Genomic DNA, 17834 nt, shown 5'->3' on the forward strand with positions numbered 1-17834 from the left:
AAATTTGGAAATTCCAGATGTTCATAGTTTATGTGGACTCAAAGAATGAAGTCGATCGATCATAGCGCCCTTAATCACAGCAAGCAGAGCAAAAATGATTTTAATAAGGAAGATTTCAAATGTGACGTTTTCCCGCAATTATAAGCAAAAAAGCCTCGCTGCACGTTAGGTTCTTCATTATGATAGCGTCATGTTTACGCCAATCCAAAATGTTCAACAGCGACATGGCTGGCTATATTTGGGACAAATTATAATATATTAATGTGTTCAACATGTAAAAAGGCTACGGAACTTGTACTCTTTACCCTTATGCACGTCTCTTTTCATAACTCTCAAATGTCTTTCGCTGAAAATTGCCAAACGATTGGTTTAACATACATATATGTTCTCGGATTTATTCGAAATCTTTCTTTCATTCGCATATATCTTTAAATGAAAGTTACACTCTTTCTCTTTCCTACCAATGTTCGGCTCCATAGATCTTGGCGTTGAAATCGAATGTCTCTCTTGTGCCGCCTTTCCTGCAATTTAAATGACTCCAATTGTTCCTCATCTTGTAATAGCAGAGCATAATAAGATATTTTTTAGCAGTTCAAACTTTTATTTATTGAGAAAAAAGAAAAATGACTTCAATCAATTTCACTAAACTTGTACTTGTAAACTTTCACTAAATGATGTACTATCTTATATTCAAATACCGTCCTATAAAATCTTCTACAAACTTAGTACGTATCCGACGGAAAAATAAAGAATATCCTTGCAAAAAAAAAATGTATATATATGTATATAAAAACACTTTAAATATCCCACACCACCTTACACATATTCGTATAACGACTTATCAAAATGGGACGTTATATGGCAAATGGTCGGGATAGTTAATAATGTTCGTGCGTCCTTGGGCCAAAACACACCAGTGTATCAAATTTCATCAAAATATCTCACAAACAACGATCGGGAGAGTGAACGCATGAAAACAAGGCGCATAAATGGACAGACAGACAGACATGACGTAAATCGATTCAAAAAATGATTGCGAGTTAATTGGTATAAAAAGAGTGGGTCTTTCTGAACTCCTTGAAAGAAAAAGAAGAGAAATTCTGGTCGTAAACCTTTCGGTAATGAAACTAAAATCCATGTTTTATAAAAATTTTTCTTTTCTTTATTCGTTGTTTTTGCTTTTTTCTTTTTTTTAATATTTTCATTCACTTTTTCATTGTTTTCACAGAATGTTTTTCAATTTGAAAATTCTTAAAAATATGACAAAAAATTCTTTTTTTTATGCTATTTTTAAATAAATTAAACAAAACGTGGAAAAGAAATTTACAAACGCTTACAACAAAAAAATTAAAAATTAGAGTAAGTGTTGAAAACAATATGGGTTTTTTTTTTTTTTTTTTTAAATGTTTTTTAGGGAAGATGAGTATTTAATATAGCGTACAAGTATGATTGATATCTTATATACATAGATATATAGATATATTAATTTCAGATTATATAATGGATGGATATTATACGAGGATAAATGAGAAAGAGAGAGAGAAAGAGAAGAAAAAAAATATATGGGGAGAGATCGAAAGAGCTAGCGAGGAATATGAAGGGGCGGATAGAAAGGGGAATTACATTACATATACAATACAGATCCTTAAATAATTAAGGATTTCTTTGAGCTTAATGGAATTATAATCTAAAAAGAAAAAAAAAAAAAAACGAAATACAATATTTCGATCTTAATTGAAAAAAAAATAAAAATAAAAACTCATACATATACATACGCATTTAACATATACACATTCACTATTATTATTAATATTTTTTAAATTCCTTAAAATAACATTAACTAGAAACTAGCAGTTAATTAAAGATTTACAAAATTCATTATACAGAGATATGCATAAAAAAATAAAATAAAATGGCGACGCAATGTATTGAGTATCGGCTTAGGAGAATTTCGCTGGCTGGATGTTGTTATCTAATATATATATATATATATATATATATATGCTAATCATGTACAAACGGATGGAATACAATAATAAATTTTCGATGAAAATTTTGAATATTCAAAGCAAAACAAAAAAAAAAAAAAAACCAATGTTTTAAGGTAAAGCGTTAGCTTTGATCGATGAAAATGAATGTATAATGGCACTAAAGTAAAAAGTACACGTGTACAAACAAACACGGATTGGCTTTTGCATTCTGCACTTTTCCTTTCCCTTACTTTCTTCGCTATTTTTCTTTTTTATTATTCTGTTCTTTAACCGATTAGGGGATATTTGTTAAATACTTGAAGAGTTTTAAGCTCGGATGTTTGTCGTTTTCCATGTTCATGTTTTTCCTCCTTAGACAAGTACTGCTTTTCACAAAATGACAACCTATCTATGTTAATATATTTGTCATTTTTAATGAATTTATTTAAGTCAGCACACAAAATTCAAAAATTGAAACAACTTAAAACAAAACAAAGTTTATACTTAAAAAAACTCAAAAAAAAAAAATCAAAGAAATAAAAATTTAATAATTCAGTCCATTTAGATTGCGCGTGTTTTCTTTTGTTTTTGCATATAATTGTAAAAAAGAAAAAAAAAAAGAAACTATTTACGCATTAATTTAAAAAACAACATTAGTTTATAAACAAATAGAACACTAAAACTTATTAAAGCATTATTGAGGCCCGGACAGCCTTTGCATTTATAACATACAATGATCTCTTAAGTAGACTCAAGTTTTGCGCCTAATCAGAGAATTAACTAAAAACTCAGTAATAGTGCGAGCAGTTAGTTAGTTAGTTAGTTACCTGCGAAGCACTGTCTGAAGGAAAATGTTACCTGCTTTGAGCTGCGTAATGCTATTTACAGTTATTTAATTACATTTTTAATGTAAGGCCCGCATCACAGGCTAAATAGTGCCGAAAATAGTTTTGTTGTACTTTCTTAGTAACATGTAATTCTCTGACTTGGCGGCATACACAAACACACAACCCTGAATACGCACACGCCACACATTTTTAAAATACTATATACACAATAAATCTATAACTTATATGCAAACACTCACACATTCATACATTCATAAACATACACATGCAACACATGTCAGGTAACGCGCTTATTTTATTGTTATCATACACTTTGCGCTTTCATCATCAGCTCTCGTTCTCATCAACAACAAATGCCTAGGATCAGAGACGCCAGATATTGGTGCAAGTTGGTGTTCATAGTTAACACTGCGGCTATGAGCTTGAGCTAACGTAAGAGAACGCTTTGGAATTGTCAGAAAAAAGCCGTTTTCTTTATTTGGCGAACACGGTACCAACCGTTAAATGCCCAATTTTACCGGCAACCACAACCCACGACTGTCATATCCTGATAGTTCTTGAGTACTACCGTATTTTTATCCGTTACATAAAGCATCGCAATGCCCTCTAATTCGACAGGTACGCAGCACGCTTTCGGCACTTTTCCAGGATTTTGGGCATTAACCATGGTTTGTACCACAGCATGATTGGTCGAGTTAAAATGGTCCGCCAACGGAAATGGACAATTGCCATGACAATAGAAAGCATCATAACCGGACGGTGCAACAATCCAATCACTCCAGCCTACATCGCCAAAGTCAACGTACAACGGATGACGACTACAAGATTCATTGTGATTTTTCCTTCGGCTTGGCCTTCCTCTCTTCGGCCGTGATTTGTGTTTACCATCATCCGTATAGGTCATCAGTACAGGTTGCTTATGCCGCCATACGTGATCTTGTTCGTCTGTACTGCGTCGCAAACGTACATGATGATGCGGTGCTGGTTCTAAATGTTCAGCTGTTCGCACCTCAATTAGCAAACCATAATTTCTGTTCGGTGCACTTAGCCATCGATCAACCGCTGGGCTTACATCTAAGCTGACCTTTTCCGTGCTATTTAACCAAACCGTTCGATTTTCTATAAGCCAATAATGCGGTGAACGGACGCCCTTTACACCCAAGCGCATTATATCGTAAACCAGAACTTGGTAACGATCTCGATCGCGATGCCGACTAGTAGGCCATGAAGCATCGCTGATGGCGTCACGTGATAACTTCAATTCAGCAGCTTTCAGCTTCTCGCCATCGTCGGAAATGCTTTTAACATCGAAATATAAACGATATCGATGATGATGAGGAAAACGATCATCTATTTTACTTTCTAGAAAACACACAAAAAAATAGGAAAGCAAAATAAAATTGATTATTATTTTTGTTGTCTGCCTTACGAGTGTGGATGGACTTGTTAAAGAAATTTTCCTCCTTAGATATCCTAATATAATCACGAAATACCTAAGTCGTAAAAATATGCTTGCTGTTTAAATAGATTTGAGACATTTTTCGCTTTCTTTGTTCGTCGTGTTCTTGATTTGCAACTGTATTATCTACACTACCATAGCTAAATACCTGCGCATTGAAATTGTTATAAGCAGGTACTTTCTTCTCTAAATTTAATAAATAACAGCAAAGAATTGCAATCCTTAAGTGCTCACTTAGCAAAGTGTATATATATGTATTAAATTTTATTCTCTAGTGCTATCTCATTCTAACGTAGAACTAATTCTGTTTTCATTACTGAATTTTATCTACAGTTATAATTCAAATATTACTTAGTAACATTCCTAGGCAAATAATGTTGTGGATTACTGCTTAACATATATATATATATATATATATATATATTAGTTTATACTTTTTACTTACCTTTGTGTGTAAAACTTCTCACTGTATCAGCAACTTTTGCTAATGGATTTGGTCTGAATTTTTGTTTGTTTCTCGCTAAATACTGTTCCCATAATTCGTCCGGTATTACAATTTTCGAGCGATCAATTTTTGGCGGATTTTTTTTCATTTTATTTAATAACGTTAATATATTATTATCATCAATTAAATTCTGATTGGCAACTGTAACGCGTATTAATAAAGTCGCCAGGACTGCGAGGAGTAGAAGCCATGCGCGCATGGTCGCTTGCAACTCTAAAATGATACAAAAACATGAACACACACTTAACGATGTTGATTAAAGGGTTAACACGCAACAACTAAAATTTAAAACGAGTCAAGTTAAAATTTTGCCCTCATATTAAAACTAAGGAATATGCGCTTGAGTGAGTGCCACAATGAGAAAATTACTCTTACACTCATGCTTACTTACAAAATGTTTTACGATTCAATTTATTTTATTTATTCTCTTGAGTGTAAGAGGATAACGCTGCACTAACTCTTAACTTGAGTGCTATGACTATATGCTAGCTATTTAGGAAATGCAGTAGTTGTCTTGTCTAGTAAAACCTTTACAAATCTCTTGCATTTGCTATGGAACACTATCTTTAGTAAATTTTCGACGACAACTTAAACACTTGCTAATATTTCTTGAATATTCTTACAATAATCCCGTACTATTGACAGATGCAATAATTAAAACGATGCCCTTTGTATTAGTTTATGGCCATTAACATTGGCAATACTTGCCTGTACCTATTGAGAAGGTGTGATACGAAAAACATTGCTTTCGATTTTTACGGTATAAGTATGGAATTTGACAAGCAGGAAAAATTATTTGATTGGCTATAAAAACAAAATACTTTTGCCTTAAAAGACCTGCGTCACTTAGATTTTTAATTCTTCTTCTTCTTCAATTCGGCAAATCAACAAGAGAAGAATTGCTGTGTTGTGTAGAAAAGATTCAATGTGAACAGGAGGTTTTTTTTTGTATTTTGAACCTTAATAGAGTTATTACTAATGTTATTTAACTAATTAGTTTTTTCTTATTTAAGTTATGTGCTGAAGTTGATTGTATCATCCCTAAGAACAGCATAAAACTCCATACTTGATTTGTCTTTATTTTTATTAGCAAAAATACGCAGCAAACATTCCAAAGACAGGGAGCTATGGATAACATAAAGTAATATGGATAACATAAAATAATTAGCAGTTGTAGGGATGCCTGTCGGTCAAACTGTTTTTTCGTTTGCTTGGTATTGGGTCAAGGGAATGTTCGCGTGATTTCGGCAGCATTACCACTATCAAGTCATAGTATAGCGAGTGTGAAGGCAGCAGTTCATGGGTAACTAAAAAGAGAAACAAGTAGTTCTAGCCGTGGCTAAGTCTTTTATACCTAGCGCTATATTCTAAAAAATTTTCATTTTATTAGAGCCTTTGCAAAAATTTGACCAAAAATTGCTAAATATTCTTCCTAGGTCCATCTTGCAATTCAACTACCCGCCTCACAAATGCTTATTTAACAACTTACAGCTTATTTTTTATATTTTAATATTATTTACATTTATATAATGATCTCAGGTTTGTCAATATTGGAAATCCAAACTACTCGTGGTTTTCTTAATAACAAGGCACTCAGGATATGTTGCCTATACTTGCGGGCGCGGTGGGTCTCAGGAAGGGAAGGGAAGAAAAAGAGGACTGAAGTAAGGGGATAGTGTTCATGAACGTTCGAAATGAAAATAGCGACCTCAGTTACAATGAGAAAGCTCACTGCTGGCAGGGCAGTATGGTTAAAGAACTCTTGTAAGTTATCAACAAAGTGAAGCCGAATTCAATTCCCCTAAATTAATATGCACACAGTGTTTGTATTAGATATAACAAATACGCGTATACTTCCTATAAAACTTTACCTTATACTTGGGTGCAGGAATTGTTTTGATATGCCCTCCGAGAAGCTACTTATTTGAAATAGTTTCAAGGATTTATGATTTATGAAACCAAAATTTTTGTATATCGAACGTGTGAATCACGAATGAATGAATTATAGAAGAATTCTTTTTTTTTTGTTATAATTTGAATTAATTTTATTTATTTAATTTTGAAAAATCACGTTTAATGAGGTCAAAGCGGCTAATACCGCTGGTATTATCACAAAAGTCAATCACAATAACATCTTCGAATATTTCAGCCCATACGTAGCAGGTGTACAAACACCCATCAAATAATCGTAAACGAATATACAGGTAAATAGTGTGCGTTGGTAAATAGTGGTTTCATTATACCATAAGATTATTATTATGTGTTAGTAGCACCGGTTATCGAGAGAGTCAAATCTTTCACATATGTTTGTATGTAATGTACTTTTAAAGAAAATTGATCAAGATAACGAAAGAAACAACCGCAGCAACAAATTACATGTTGTTTTTCACATAAAGATTAAAATCTTTTATCAATAGATAATTTTCTTACGTTTTCCTTTTACAAAACTATTTTGAAGCGTTTCTCGCTTATACATCTTATACTATATACCATTATATATATATATATATATTTATATTTACATTTAAATTTATATGAAAGAGCAAAATTAGAAAAGTTTAGTATCGTTAAACTTGATGTAGTTTGAGATTTCGTTGTGGATGTAAATTTTTTTTTGGCCATAAAATGAAGAAATAAATGGTTGACTGTTGAAAAAATTTTAAGTCATTCCGATATCAGATAATGTAAGCACTTTTTTGGGCACTATTATCATTTTATATGTTGCGATAGTTAATAGCTTTAAACTCACTTTGAGGAAATAAATCAACGGCTTGGTTGAAATTCAAAAATATTTTGCAACAAATGTAATGCAAAAGACAAATTTTTACATTTTTCCAAAAGTTTGTATAAAATTTACGTGGGCGCAGGACATTAAAGATAGCGTGAGAAAATTCACATTTTTTATGCGGCCAACATGTCGGTATCTTAGAGACCATAAAAAAGTAATTCCATAATATATAAAAGCAACAAGTATGCGAAAAGTAATGCTTTCGTTGTAATGATTTGCACTAACGTTATCCCCTTTTAATCGGTATCGTAAGTGTAGAGATAGATATTGGGAGCAAAAAACTTATGTAAGAACATCCCCTATGCGTATGTAATTTAGATTAAAATTCTTAACTCTTTTGTCACCTTTGTTGTAACATAGATGAGTTTTGATCTAAGAGTGTAAAAGTGGACACATGTTTCGTGGGATTCAGCTGATCTGTAAGCTAATCTAATCTAGAATCTGGCCTGGAAAATTTCAGAGTTCATATGTTCTTAACCCACCAAGTTTGTAAATGTATTGAAACACTTAAAATCTGCAGGAAATATTTTTTTGCTTAATTCCCACTGACAAAGGACCGAGCATATGCTATCGCTTTCATATTACAAAATAATTTAAAGCAGACTTGGATTATGAATTGTGCCGTTTCTTTATGTGTAAAGCAGAAAACGTTAGTGTCTCTCCTTGACAGCCGGAGCAAAAAAGTTGCACTCTAGCATAAAAATCTTTGCAGAAGAAAAGGATAGAATTTTCGACCGCGAATGGGCATTTTTATGATCCTGGTATTGTGACTTAGAAGTAAAAATTAATTATAGGATATATAATACTATATCCGGAGCATATGCCACCAATTTTCATTTTTGTCATTCTAATGGCACACTATGTCTCCAAAATGATATTTCGCAGTGAAGCACTGGGACAAGCACTAACGAAAGATTGCTCTTTTTTCAGTGAAAAACTTAACTTTTTCATTCTCCTCGTGCGTGTTTCATTATCTATAGGTATGTAAGCTAACCTCTTTCGCGACGTGTGCCGTGCATCACAGCCCCTGACGCCGTCTTTATACAGTAATTGTTTATTGGTTTAATTAATTATGTTATTGCTCGATTTCAAAAGCGTACACAAAATACACAAAATAAAGCAATAAACAAAGCACAAAATGCGATACACAAGTTAGCGAACAATGTATGTGCAATGGTGTAACGCAAGCATACATTTGCGGTGAAGCGTGGTTCGCATCGACTTGAAAGCCGGCAAAGTGTAATATTGGCGCACCGGCGCGAAAGAATTAAGTGATTTCTTACATTGCATATCATAGAGCCTTATAAGTTAAATATATATCTCATGAGAATGGCTCGCTGTGGTGATGTGAAAACAGTCCGTTCTCCTTAGGCTGATACTGTGATTTCTAAATGAATCATGTTTTTTACTTTAAAAAAGGGGATTATTAGTTTGAATGATGATGACGGAGTCTGGGATTTTTCTTTTTAGATTCAAAAGGTTTGAAATCACACTTTTATTAAACCACTTAGACCAAAGAATTATATAAATATTACAAGAATTTATGCCTTCAACTCTCATCTCATCGTTTGTGAGAAAATTTATGTAAAGCGAAACTTATTTAATTATTAAGGGCTTATGATCAATAAATATTCTCCACATTTTGTTACACATTTTTCTCTCAACTGTTTTTTTCTTATCGTTTCCATAGAAGACCCATTTGTGATATATTAAGTTTTAATCGAATGCGCAGCTGACTTAGAATACAATAAATGCTTCAATCCTGTTCACGGTTTAGTATGCAACACAGCGTTGATTGGCCTTAGAGAAGTGTTTTAACTCTTCAAATATTGTTTGAGTAAAATTTTAAATAAAATAATATTTAATGTAAAAAATTGTTTAAATATTTGAAATATTTGCTTTACTAAAGCAATCTTCAACTGATTTCTTAACGATTTAATTTCTAAGAATAATTAAAGTAATTTTATTAAAAATAGTAATAAATACAAATTATTTGTTTTAATTTATAAAAAAAAAAAAAAAAAAAAATACGTAAAGCAAATGCTTATAAAACAAAAATTTTTAAAAAAATGAAAACATGTTAGGAATGTCTAAGTTGCTTGACGTTAGACGTTATGACTCCCTAACACATACATAAAGTAGTCTCTATTTAGTAACATCGGCTCGAAAGGAAACATTTCTTCATTAGTGAAAATTTTTATTTTTATTTTGAAAAATTTTGAAAATATACGAAGAATATACAAATATCACACTATATAAAAAATATAGAAATAGATCGCTTTTGGATCACAAAGCCAATTTTTACGAATTTTTAATTTGTAAACTCGTCTTCGAAGCCAAACATAGTTTTTCATTTCATCATTTGGTCAAAATATTTATATATAAATAAAACAAGTAAAACACCATTAAAAACCCTACACCAACGACTTTTTAAAACAAGGCGTTATATCTGAAGTGGTCGAAAATGTGGTTCGATCTGAACTATTCTCAATAGCTTTCGGCCTTGGGCGAAAACAAGTCGATTTAAAAAACTTCGTCAAAAAATTCGCGACCTGTAGGTTGAACACCAAATATAAGAGAGGCGGACGCTACCTTCAGAAAACATTCGAAGGATAAAACTCCACACAAACTTAATATACTCTGATGCCACAAGTGGCGTAGTGATCAAATAAACCTTGTCCTACTATCAAGGAGTAAAACTTCTTTCAACATAAATTATTTATCTTCTAAATATATCGTATCGGCTGGAAATATATATTACATGTACACATTATAGATCGAACAAGGTTGACTTATTCATGTCCTCCTGAGTCTCTGCTTATTCGCTCTCTTGTTGCTGAGATTGTCCACGAGACAAACAAAGATTGAAAGAAAAAATTAAAATTTATCATGCTTGGGTCAAGATATAGATTGGAAGCGAGACGCTTCGACGTTCAGTATAAATTGACAGTATCGGAAAATTGGGGCCTTTTATATGTATGTGCTGAAAATGTTCCGCTAGAACCCCAAGGCTATCTGTCGGTATACCCAGTTGGAATGTTCAGAGCAGTAAACTATATCGAAATTACGATTGTTGCTTGGCTGTAGCTATAGTGAGTGATCGGCTGATAAGGGCGGTGATGTGCACTTCTTTCTGCCCACTATCCATCTACGGGGTATACGCGACATCACTTGATTGATAGGTCAATTAAAAAAAGGGGAAATTTATGAATTATGATTTTCCATAGAGTAGTTCGTTGCTTAACGAACGCGTAACGTTACGTAGAAAATACTGTAAGTAATTAAAATAAAGAAACCCGATTTTATTAAAGAGACTTTATGTCTCTGTAGGAAACATCATTACAGTTATTTTTATTGTTTGTGTAAAAAATCAATAATCTTTACATTTCATTCTTTTGTAACTTTTCTATTTATTATCTACTGTTAGTCTAAACAATAGTTTTGAGTCAAAAACAAAGAAAAAAAGTGTTTTTTAAATCCACCGACTTCTATTGTAAGATATAAATTTTAGTTTAATTTTTTTTTTTTTTATTTCTTTTTTTTTTTTTATATGCTCAGAACGAAAACAATATTTTTATGAAGAACAAATAAGCTAAACAATAACACTCGAAAGGTGTTTAATAACTATTCCAAGAAAATTATTTCATAATGAACGAAAAATAAACATATAAAATAAATCTCGAAATATAAAGAATAATTTTTTTTTTTTAATATATCTTAAAGCGAATCTCGATTAGATTATAAGTAAGTTTTATACTTTTTGGAAATTAATGAAAAATAAAACTGAAAGTTCTATTAACAAAGAATTTATTCCAAGTGCCTTATTAGAGGTTATTTTAAACTTCTTGTTTCCTTTGTTTAAAACCGTTCCGTATATAAGCTTTTATCACTTGACTGTCCGAGCTAATTAGGAACAAGTGAAAAAAGGTACTACAGGCAGTAAACGTGTATAGAGAACAAGTGAAAATTTTTTCTTTAGTTTTCCTTTACTAAAACCGGGTTGTGTCGACTCGAATTTTAGCTTAAATATTTAAAAAAGTTCGTTTTACTAACAACAACAACAAAAGTAAGACCTCTTCTAGTCTCTACCTTGCGTTAAGAAAACCTTAAGTATAGGACCATATATTAGACAGTTAATTAAAACAGGAAAGAAAATCATATTCCCATAAGCTGGAGCCTATCGGGTAGACCGAACGATAAACAAAAAAGCGAAAAAAGTAAATTTCATATTCCACTCCAGAGACTCAGTATTTTCCATTTTTGGACATGAAAACTTTTATCGTCTGTCTATTGCAGCTTAAAAGATATGGTAGCAAAAATCCAGAAAGCAGAGATGTTCTTGGTTCATGTTGCGTTGTAGATATGTCCTTTAATCGATTTGGTTTATTTTTAATAGCAACCTACGCAAAAGAGTTTCCAATGTTTCTGCAAATTTCAGGTCAGAGGGACAGACAAACATGGATCGATTCCGGATTTAGTGTTGATGGAAAACACGTGTACCTTATAGGATCTCTGAACTGCCTCCAGAGTGTATATACTTTATGCGATCTCTAAAGCCTCCTTCTCGGTGAATATATATTTGAATAGCCGCCGGTGAGCGGTATACGTTGTATGCCAAACGTTCCCTGTCAACCGTTGCGTCGTCGCGAATATATTTATTACTAAAGTGAAATTTATACCTATTGGTCCTTATTAATGGGATGATTGTGACAACTTTCGAATTTTTTAGCCAAAGTCAACGAGCGACCTCAAAAATCAATTCACCATAACATTAAGCAACTTAATTAATGTTGTTAAGCAAAGCATTATCTCATTTTTGTTCCCCCAACTTACTCCTTATTGTCCTTAAATCCGTAAATATTTCCCTTTTATATCTGATTACCATAAGCAGAGTCAAGACCTTTACCTAAATCAGTAATAAGATTACATTTTTGGATAAGTCTCAAGCATTAAAGCTGCTATACGTAAGCCATTGCAGATATTTTCCTTGGTTCACTTTTGAAAGTTTCTTCGAATTCATTTTTTTATGCATATTTCAAAGTGTTGAGATTGGCATCAAATAATCGTTGTGGCTATTGCAGCTTAATAGCTAGAAGATAGAAAACCAATACATTGTCTTTCAAAACAACTTAGCTATTTACCCGCCCTTCCATCCGTCGGCAGTTCTTGACCACTTACAGGGGAAAAATTGGCATACGGCTCAGACTCAGAAGATATGACGTCATATTAAAGCTAAAAATAAGTCTTCACCCACAATTGCGCCCATAATCCAAAAACAAAACTGTAATTTATAATCAAATAATCAAAATGAAAAAAAATAAAAAATAAAACTATATATCTTTGCGCCATAAGTGGTATAAGAAATAATGAGATATAAATACACTCAAAATAGGTACTAAACTGTGTAACTCACGCAGATGAAATGTGAAATAAATATCGTCTTTTGCTTAATAAATAAAAGGTCAAAGTGTAAGAAAACAAGAATCACTAAATACTGAAATGACACGATGGATTCGTTCCGTTATTCAGAGATGTGAGAGGTGGTTGAATAAGGAGTCATAAGGAGTCGAACCATTCTCAATAGCGTTTGTGCTTGGGCTAGGACACCAAAGCTCGTCAAAATAAAGGCAAGAAAACTAGGTAGGCAGACGGACAAGCGTAAGGACGGACGGACAAGCTTACATCTGTTCAGAAAGTGACTCTGTTTCGATCGGTACAATAAATGGCGGATCTATCTCAAGTCCTTCGCCCTGCACCAGAAGGTGTGAAGGGCATAAATGTTTCATGCATTTCAATTGGAAAGTATAGCGAGCTGATTGGAAAGCATTTGTCTAGTAATTCATTTAAGATTAAGTAAGATTGACACAAAATAACTGAAAATAATTTACATGGTTCAAGACCACGATTAATAGAAGCCCCTATGATTTGTATATAAAGTAGTTCCAACTTGCTTGGTGGGTTTTCTTGAAGCGTCGATCTAATCCAGAGAGGTAAAACTTTAAAAAATTGATTATTATAATTAAATCTATTTCCAAAAATTATTTAATTTTACTGGACTAACGTAAATTGTGCTACGGAAACGTAAGGGATTATAAAAATTAGTAAAAGATATCTTTAGTCTAATTGTTATAATAAAGTAGAAGTATAAAGTGCAAGTAAAATAATTTTTTGAAAATACAAATGTTATATATAAAAAAAAAAATTATATTATATAATATATAAATATAAATATATATATATATATACACAAATGATTTCTCTTACACTTTGCACTACTGTACCGTATTGTAATAGTGTAGAGGCGAAGTATTCTATTTATATCTATATTGGAAAATGACCTAAAAGCTATAGGATGATTTATAGCAATACATTCTTGCTGATACAAAATTCTTTGTATATTGAATTTCAACTACGAAAACAACAAAGGAACACTAGCAATAATAGCAATCATACGGAAAAGTGTTTGAACTCACCTTAGTCTGTTAGATGATCGGTTTTGATTACAAAATAATTCTCCAATGATATTAAAAAACAAATATCAAGAGGTTTATATACATATAACGAATTATATTACAATGCAATCATCTGACACAAATACATAAAACACAGTAATTCAGTTAGTTATAAGAAAGACAACAATTGGGAATGTCTATGTGACTGTGTGCAAAGAGTTGAGATTTATTTATTTATTTTTTTTTTTTTGTTTTTTTGTTTTTGACTTTATTTTTAAAGTGAACTCTGAAAAATGTTGTAATTCGGTATTTTCTTTTTTTTCTTTCGAGTTTTTCGAATTATTTATTACTTTTTAATTGAATAATGTTTTTGAGTTTCTTCTTATAATTATATAAAAAATATATGAAATTTTTATTAATTAAATAATGTCTGCTCGTAAGATTACAATTACAGAATAATAGTAATTGTCTTTCTTGCTGTTGTTGCTGTTGTTGTTGTCGTAATTGTTGTTTAACGAAATGCTTAAAATTGTTTATATTAATGTTGAAACTGTGTCTGTTTAGCCCTTTTATAATTATTGCTGTTATTGTTCTTGTATTCGCTGCGTTAGTAGCGTAAAGATAAACAAACACCATCTATACTAAACGTCTTTTGAGGAAACAAAGAATCTTGGTTTATTATTTTTTTAAAATATTAAAAAAAAAAAATTCATCTTTGATAATAATTTTTTTTTTTAATTTTTTAACGTTGCTTTCATACAAAAAAAAAAAAACAGAATACCTTTCTTTTTAGATGTTATACAACAATTCTTTACGTTTTATTGCTTATCTCTCTCGTAAAGCGTAATATTTTACGCATTAAAAAAAAAAAAAATCACAACGTTACACTTATTGGTATTCACACAGGTGTTTGTCTGTCTACGTTACTAAAAGTGATATATTAAATAATAAACTTTTGTCGCATGTGGTTGCTTTTGTTATTATTGTTGGTGTTTTTTCTTAATTTTTTTATTTTTATTTTTTTTGCTTTTCTTTTTGTTTCTGCTTTAATAATAATAAAGTTTACGCTGAAAACCGCTTTTATTGTTTGCTTAATAATAATAAAGCTGTTTGTGTTTTTTTTTTTTTCTTTTTTATTGTTGTAAATTTTGTTATTTAAGTTAAAGCCCCTACATAAACTACACATTTGAAGTTTCCACAGTCTTTTTTGTTTTATTTTTTCTTATCTTTTTCACGTTTCTAAGAGTAATAACGATCAGTTACAGTTTGATAGCATTTAAAAAAAAAAAAAATTTTTTTTTAAATTTTTTGTTATAATAAATTTTCCTTTATATAAAATGCATATGAATATATAATAATATGCTGCTTCAAAAGACTTAAACGTTTTATTTTGTGAATTTATTTTTTTGTTTTTTGTTCTTTCTTTTCTCACAAAAGGTAAGTAAGTAAAAATATATTTAAACTCGATCAGTGCTGTAGAACGACTAACGCCTTACTGTCTACCTGGTTCACACAATAACAAATTCACAGCCATGCCGTTCCTCAACAACAACATCAACAACAAATCGCAGTATAACTCACCGTACTACCACATTTTGCCCAGCTACCAAGGCTTATTGTGTGTTTCTTGCTTGCGTAAGTGTGCTAGTGTGTAGTCAATCGTACACTAAAAACTACTACCGCTTATTTTTATTGTGAATGTATATAGACCGAGAGCATGCATGTGATGCATATATCTAATGTATATATATATGAGTGTGTGTTTATGTGCATGAATACACATTTATACTCGTAATCATTATCATCTTTATAATTATATTAGTTTGTTGTATGGTTCACACTCCTCTTAAGTTTAACATCTTATAGACAAATGTTTGTTTTAAAATTTTGAACTTTTTACTATTTTCTTAAAGAGAACTTTTCGCTCTCTCTCTCTCTCTCTCTGTCTTTCTCTCTCTCTCTCTCTCTCTCTCTCTCTCTCTCTCTCTCTCTCTCTCTCTCTCTCTCTCTCTCTCTCTCTCTCTCCCTTTCGTTCTTTCCCCCTCTTTCGCACTCTCACTCTTTTCTATTTTCTGCTACGATCTCCTTTTTCCCCGCCGCATTTCAATAATTATTTAGCTTTTACTCAAATTTAAGTTCAATTCTCTCACTGCTCTTTTTTATTTATTTATTTATTTATATTTTTTTGAAGTAGCGGCGCTAAGCCTCACAGCATATTAGCGCCAACTACTTTTTTTTAGTTACATATGTACACAGAGACGCGGCTACCGCCATCACTATACCTCAGTGTAAGTAGCCTCATCTTTACCTAGAATACAACAATGGGTAGTGAAAACTAACTGACTATACGGTCTTTTAGTTATTCAACTTTAAGTGATTTTCTCTTTCATACTCAATGCTTTAAGAATTGAGTTGAGTTTTGTGATCTCTTTTCCTTTATTTCTCTCACTCTCGCTCGCTCTCCATCCAAATTTCTTCCTTTACCGGTATACTCATTGAGTGAAATATCTAATAGATTGCTCGATGTGAGATCTGCTGGCGCAAAAGATATTCAGTCTTGCTTAGAAATTTTTTGAGATTGTTTTCATTTTGTTTATTCTAAAAATGTTTATATTTTTATCTAGAGCCGTTAAGAATTATCTAAAATTCATTAATGCTACCAATAGGAATAGTATTAGTCGGTTACAATTTCCAAATTGTAGCAATGAGATAAGCGCATCATTTTTCTGCCGGCAAATTAGTTGCTTTTGAAGAGATCTTAGCATAGCTAAGCAAAACAACGAATTATTTCAGCCAAACTACGATATTTCTATCATAATAATGAAAAAATGATCTTCAAAAATGAACCTCAGCTTCTTAAGGAAATCAGAAAGCCTAAGTCGAATGGATGCCTTAATTAGAGAAATTTCTTTTCATTGATCAACTTCTCTACACCTACAGCATTTCGCCAAAATTTGGCCGGTAACTGGTTGCCTTAGCTTCCATGTTTGAGATATCCAGACCTTGCAAGCACTTATCTCAAAAGTGGGCCACACTCATTTTCTCTATATCGATATTTACTCCGTGCACTTCGATCCTTACACACGGGAACAAGTATGACTCCTACTTTTTTCCAAAGCCATCAAATGTTCGCTTCTATCGGTGTTTGTTTAGGAACTCAAATTTTAGCCAAATATGTAGAACTTGCAAACTTAATTAAATCATGGCTTAAGAAGAATCGAAGAAACCGAAATAAAAAACTCCGTTTTGCTGGTAAAAATATCTTTCGAAGACTCCTTTCACATAAAAGGGATTTTTATGAACAGAAAAATATCTCAAAAAGTAACATTTGTAGATTTTTGTAGCATAAGGACGTAGTAAGATTGTGCCTGTGTGTGAAACATCCAGAAATACTTGAGGTAGACCCATGCTTTATCATAGGAATCACTTTTTCATTTAATTTAACGATGCCTGTTAATATGGCCATCTGCCCATCAATCGCTCTGTCCGCCTAATTTTCTTGTCCACAAAATTCAAGCCGTAAATTTTTGAGATATTTTGGTAAAATTTGTTATACTAAAGTGCTTTGGCCCAACCTTGCATGTTATTGAAAATGGTTCAGATCCCTTATCTTAAAATGTAGTTATATGTGTAACGGTATACGATATTTAATAGTGGGCCGTGCGTCTTTGATTTTTTTGTTTTAGTTTTTTCGTTATTTTGCACAATAGGAAACTTATCGATGTTACCGTTTATACAAACATCGAGCAAATATAATCCAAGAAGTTCGAGAAAGCTCGTTCCATCTTAAGTTGATATTGCTAAATGTCTTG

General features: G+C 31.9%; 1 protein-coding gene across 4 annotated transcripts in view; it reads right to left on the reverse strand.

Moving 5' to 3' along the window:
• Positions 1 to 1432: 1432 nt before the first annotated feature.
• The window catches only part of LOC119640659 (protein decapentaplegic), a 76459-nt gene continuing 60057 nt past the window's right edge, over positions 1433 to 17834 (reverse strand). The window contains exons 3-5 of one of the 4 annotated variants that reach the window (XR_005247696.1): positions 4723 to 4995; positions 3129 to 4180; positions 1433 to 1687 (exon numbers count right to left, since the gene is read on the reverse strand). Coding sequence is in view for 3 of the 4 variants with exons in the window: in XM_038038851.1 (XP_037894779.1) it covers positions 3333 to 4180; positions 4723 to 4981 (1107 nt within the window). In the remaining variant the exon portion in view is untranslated. Of the gene's footprint in view, positions 1688 to 2569; positions 4181 to 4722; positions 4996 to 14043; positions 14295 to 14803; positions 15028 to 17834 lie in introns of those variants that run through there. The other 3 variants (XM_038038851.1, XM_038038850.1, XM_038038849.1) reach the window with 3 other exon arrangements.

This window comes from Glossina fuscipes, unplaced genomic scaffold, assembly GCF_014805625.2.
Source record: "Glossina fuscipes isolate IAEA_lab_2018 unplaced genomic scaffold, Yale_Gfus_2 121, whole genome shotgun sequence".
Taxonomy (NCBI): Eukaryota; Metazoa; Arthropoda; class Insecta; order Diptera; family Glossinidae; genus Glossina; species Glossina fuscipes.